Genomic DNA, 3,541 nt, shown 5'->3' with positions numbered 1-3,541 from the left:
GACGGGCCGAGGGCTGGGAGAAGCTGATGGTCTCGCACAACCACTCTCGGGGTACTTCGGGTGATGTTGCTCTCTGCCATGAAGCAATAACTGAGTGCTCTGTGTGTGATTTGCTGCCTGCACCAGGTATCGTGGGTGTTAGTAGTGCTCCTGTGGTCTTCCTCAAAGCTGTTCATGTCCCTGTTAGAGGACCCTGCTGTGAGTAGGGAAGTCTTGCTCAGTCTCAGGGAAATTCCCATCATTTTGTATTTACTGAAGTCAAAATAATTTAATTCTGCTTGCTAAGTCCATGCATAGTGCTGGTGGCTTAAGAATACTCTGCATTGCCCTTCTAGATAGAGCTGGAGAAAAGCCAGTATTCAGATCATGAAATCCGCAGGCTGGAGGAGGAGGAGCAGCTCAGGAGGAGGAAGGAGAGCATGTGTGATGATGATGAAGCACCTGGCAAAACTGTCATTATGGCTCAAGACCTGGAAGACAAGTGGGAACAGCAGTTACTACAATTCAAATCTGCTCCACGGATAACAGGTACAGGCTGAAGTTCATGGTGGGTGAGAACACTCTGATTGTTTGCCAGACACAGCTGAGTGCAATTCAGTAGAGGGAAGGCATTTGCTGGGTCTTTTTTTTGTTTTGAAGAGAGTCTTAACTCTGTGGCAGTACTGTTAGCACATGAGGAATTAGCTGGCTGACAAGGGAATCGGTGTTCCCATGCTGCAAAGATGTGCGTGTTAAATCTTACCAGAGCAAAATGGTGAAAATGGGTGTTGCTTCCAGACAAGAGAGAAACGTTGGGTCGCTTGATTCCCAAGCTCCACATAGTGCTCTTGATTTTTGTCAAGGTGGAGATCTAGGCTGCTTGCTGTAAATTCCTTCAGGAAATGAAACAAAGTACAGTCTGGCAGTGGGTTCCAGCTGAATCCTGCATTGGCTTCCAGAGCAACTCAGAGCATTTCTGTCTAGGTTTTTGTCTTGTTCTATATATTAATGTTTGTGTATTATTGCTGGAAGGGTGTGAGACACAGAGGGTTGATGAATCAAGGGGATCAGAGTAGTGCTGCCAGGCGACTTTGATTCCAGTATGTGGTGTTTTTTGGCAGATGCTGATAAAAACAACAATCGAACATCATTGAACAGGAAGCTGGACAGTAACCTGATGCTTCTGGTGAAACAGAAAATCGGTAACCAGGAGCTGTGGCTCCTGCAACAATCGAACATCATTGAACAGGAAGCTGGACAGTAACCTGATGCTTCTGGTGAAACAGAAAATCGGTAACCAGGAGCTGTGGCAGACACTGCGAAGCACAGCTGAGCGAGCCATGGTTACGTTTTTGGGTGTGTAGTGTGCAGTATGCCTGGCCCTCCCTCCCCTTTGTCCCAGTGGTTTTTTTCCTGTGCCCTATCTGAGGGATATTTGCCATCTGCTGTAGTGAAATTGCCTCCTGTCCACTGGGAAAAGGCATTTTACAGCACAGGGACAGAGTTTAATGGGGTGGGCTTTCTCGCAAGAGCCGTGATCCTGGCTAATCGGCTCTGTAACTGTGTACCATCTCAAACCGACTGCAGTGTGTGGAGGGCTGATGGGGCTGGCAGGCTGTGAGTTGGGATGTCTGGCTGCTGGCAGCTGCAGTGCCGGGTCTGGCCCTCACGGTCTGATGTTGGAGTGTCACCAAATGCCCCCTGAATGGTCTAGGCTTACTCCCGGTGTACGGCTTCTCTTTTGCTCTTGTTTGCCCTGTAGCAGCTTTTGTGGCAGATGGGTGATGGCAAACCCACGTCCTCTTGCTTTTCACTGTGGCTTGGCCAAGCTTGATACCCTCTCGTTGCCTCCCTTAATCTGAGAGGACTCACTGGACTCCAGACAAGTTGTTTTTTCATGAGAAAAGGCTTACAGTTGGCAGTATTTCTGCTAAGAAGAGGGAACAGTCAGTCTGAACCACGTACAAGCAGTGGCTTACGCTGCCTTTTTGTTACTACAGGAGAGCAGTTACTGTTGCTCTGTGTTCTTATGTTTTGTTTTCTTTCTCTTGCATTGCTGGGGTCTTGCAGGAGATCACATTCAAGCCAAAATCCTGGGGAATGCGCCGTATGGGATTTACAAGTATAAATTCCCCAGGGCCATCAGGACTGAGGATAACATGGGAGCCAAAGTATTCTTCTTCAAAGCCTTCCTCCAAAGCAGTGATTTGTCCCAGGCAGAGCTGAAGGAAGATTACCTGTGGGTCACAAAAGATGAGCTGGGAGATTACTTGAAGTTGGAATACCTGAAAAAAGTCAATCGATTCCTCCTGGACTTGTAAGCGATCAGCTGTGCTTCAGCAGATGGGGAAGATGTGGGATGCAACTCCAGGGAGGAGCACAGCTGCTGCTTTGCATGGTCTGTGTGTATGAGATGTTAACTTGGGCTCTGGAGGATAATTTGCCTTTGCCTTATTTCCCAGTTCTCTTCACCGGGCCTGTAGTGAATAAATATTAAAACTTATACTTGGCAGTGAAACTCTCCTGAGGGAGTTCTTTGCTCTTGTTGAATCCTCCTCTTCCTCCTCCTCTTCTGGAAATGCATGTTGTGATCTTTTCATTTCCCAAGTGTGAGATTCCCTGGGGCTGTGGTACCCGGGAGGCTCGCTTTCCTCACTAGACTTGTGTTGTAGTCTCAAGCTCAAATGGTTTCTTATATGCAGTGGCTAATGCTTGTCTCTGGTATCTGCTCTTTAATTGAAAAGAGCTTCACTGGAGGGTTATCTGAGTGTCCAGGTGGGAACAGAACCCTCCTGGACAGAAGGTTGGGCAAGGTGGGTTTCTGGGGAGATGGAAGCTGGGGTATTCACAGCTTATTAACATTCAGTCTGTGTTGGAGCTGCCTCTGGCCTAGAGTCCATGATACGCGGTGGCTGTGGATGACACGGATGCATGAGGAACATGCAGCAGCTTGCTCTTTAGATGAGTACTTCTTTCCCACCCACACTGCCCTCCTCTTGAGCCTCAAGCTATAGCAACAGACACTGAAGGACCATAACACTTGAGCAGCAGCTCTCTCTCTGGGTTGTGAGGCTAATTTTTCCTGGGGGGGAAGGCTGCTGTAGCGTTGCTACCTCCTGGGAGCAGCCTCAAAGGTTGTTCTGGGGAGTCTTTGGCTCCCATTCCCGGTGCATTGGGCCAGCACTGCTAACCCAGCCCAACCGGGTCTGCCTCAGGTAGCCTGACCCTATTACCCCAATTTATTTATTAGAAGATCTATCCTGGGCTTTTGTGGTGCTGTCTCACCTCTCTGGGGCTGCTTCTATTCTTGAAAGTATTTTTCTGGTTGTAAATGTTGCTGTTTGGTAGAGTGTGGGCCCAGTGCAGGCTGGACCTTGCAGAGAATAAGCCTTCTTCAGCAGCAGGGAGAGAGGGAGGAAATAGCTGTCGTTAATCATCGGGAGAGAGTTCGGCCTCCAGAGGTGGAACTGGAGATTGCTATATGTATTTTACCAATCCTTTGGGAGCTATTGAGCTGCACGCCTCAAATTAAAGCTATCCTTAATCATTTCACAAACCACTG

General features: G+C 48.4%; 1 protein-coding gene across 1 annotated transcript; it reads left to right on the top strand.

The window, feature by feature from the left end:
- Nucleotides 1-335: 335 nt before the first annotated feature.
- On the top strand, nucleotides 336-2,486 carry MRPL46 (mitochondrial ribosomal protein L46; the record flags this gene model as incomplete). The annotated part of the gene is made up of 4 exons (XM_009700143.1): nucleotides 336-528; nucleotides 1,101-1,216; nucleotides 1,278-1,335; nucleotides 2,050-2,486. Coding segments are annotated over 4 exons (618 nt in total), but the record flags the coding sequence as incomplete, so codon positions are not given.
- Nucleotides 2,487-3,541: the final 1,055 nt, after the last annotated feature.

Source organism: Cariama cristata, unplaced genomic scaffold, assembly GCF_000690535.1.
Source record: "Cariama cristata isolate BGI_N322 unplaced genomic scaffold, ASM69053v1 scaffold580, whole genome shotgun sequence".
Classification (NCBI taxonomy): Eukaryota; Metazoa; Chordata; class Aves; order Cariamiformes; family Cariamidae; genus Cariama; species Cariama cristata.
Note: the sequence above shows the minus strand (reverse complement) of the source record. Positions and strands in the feature narration are given on the sequence as shown.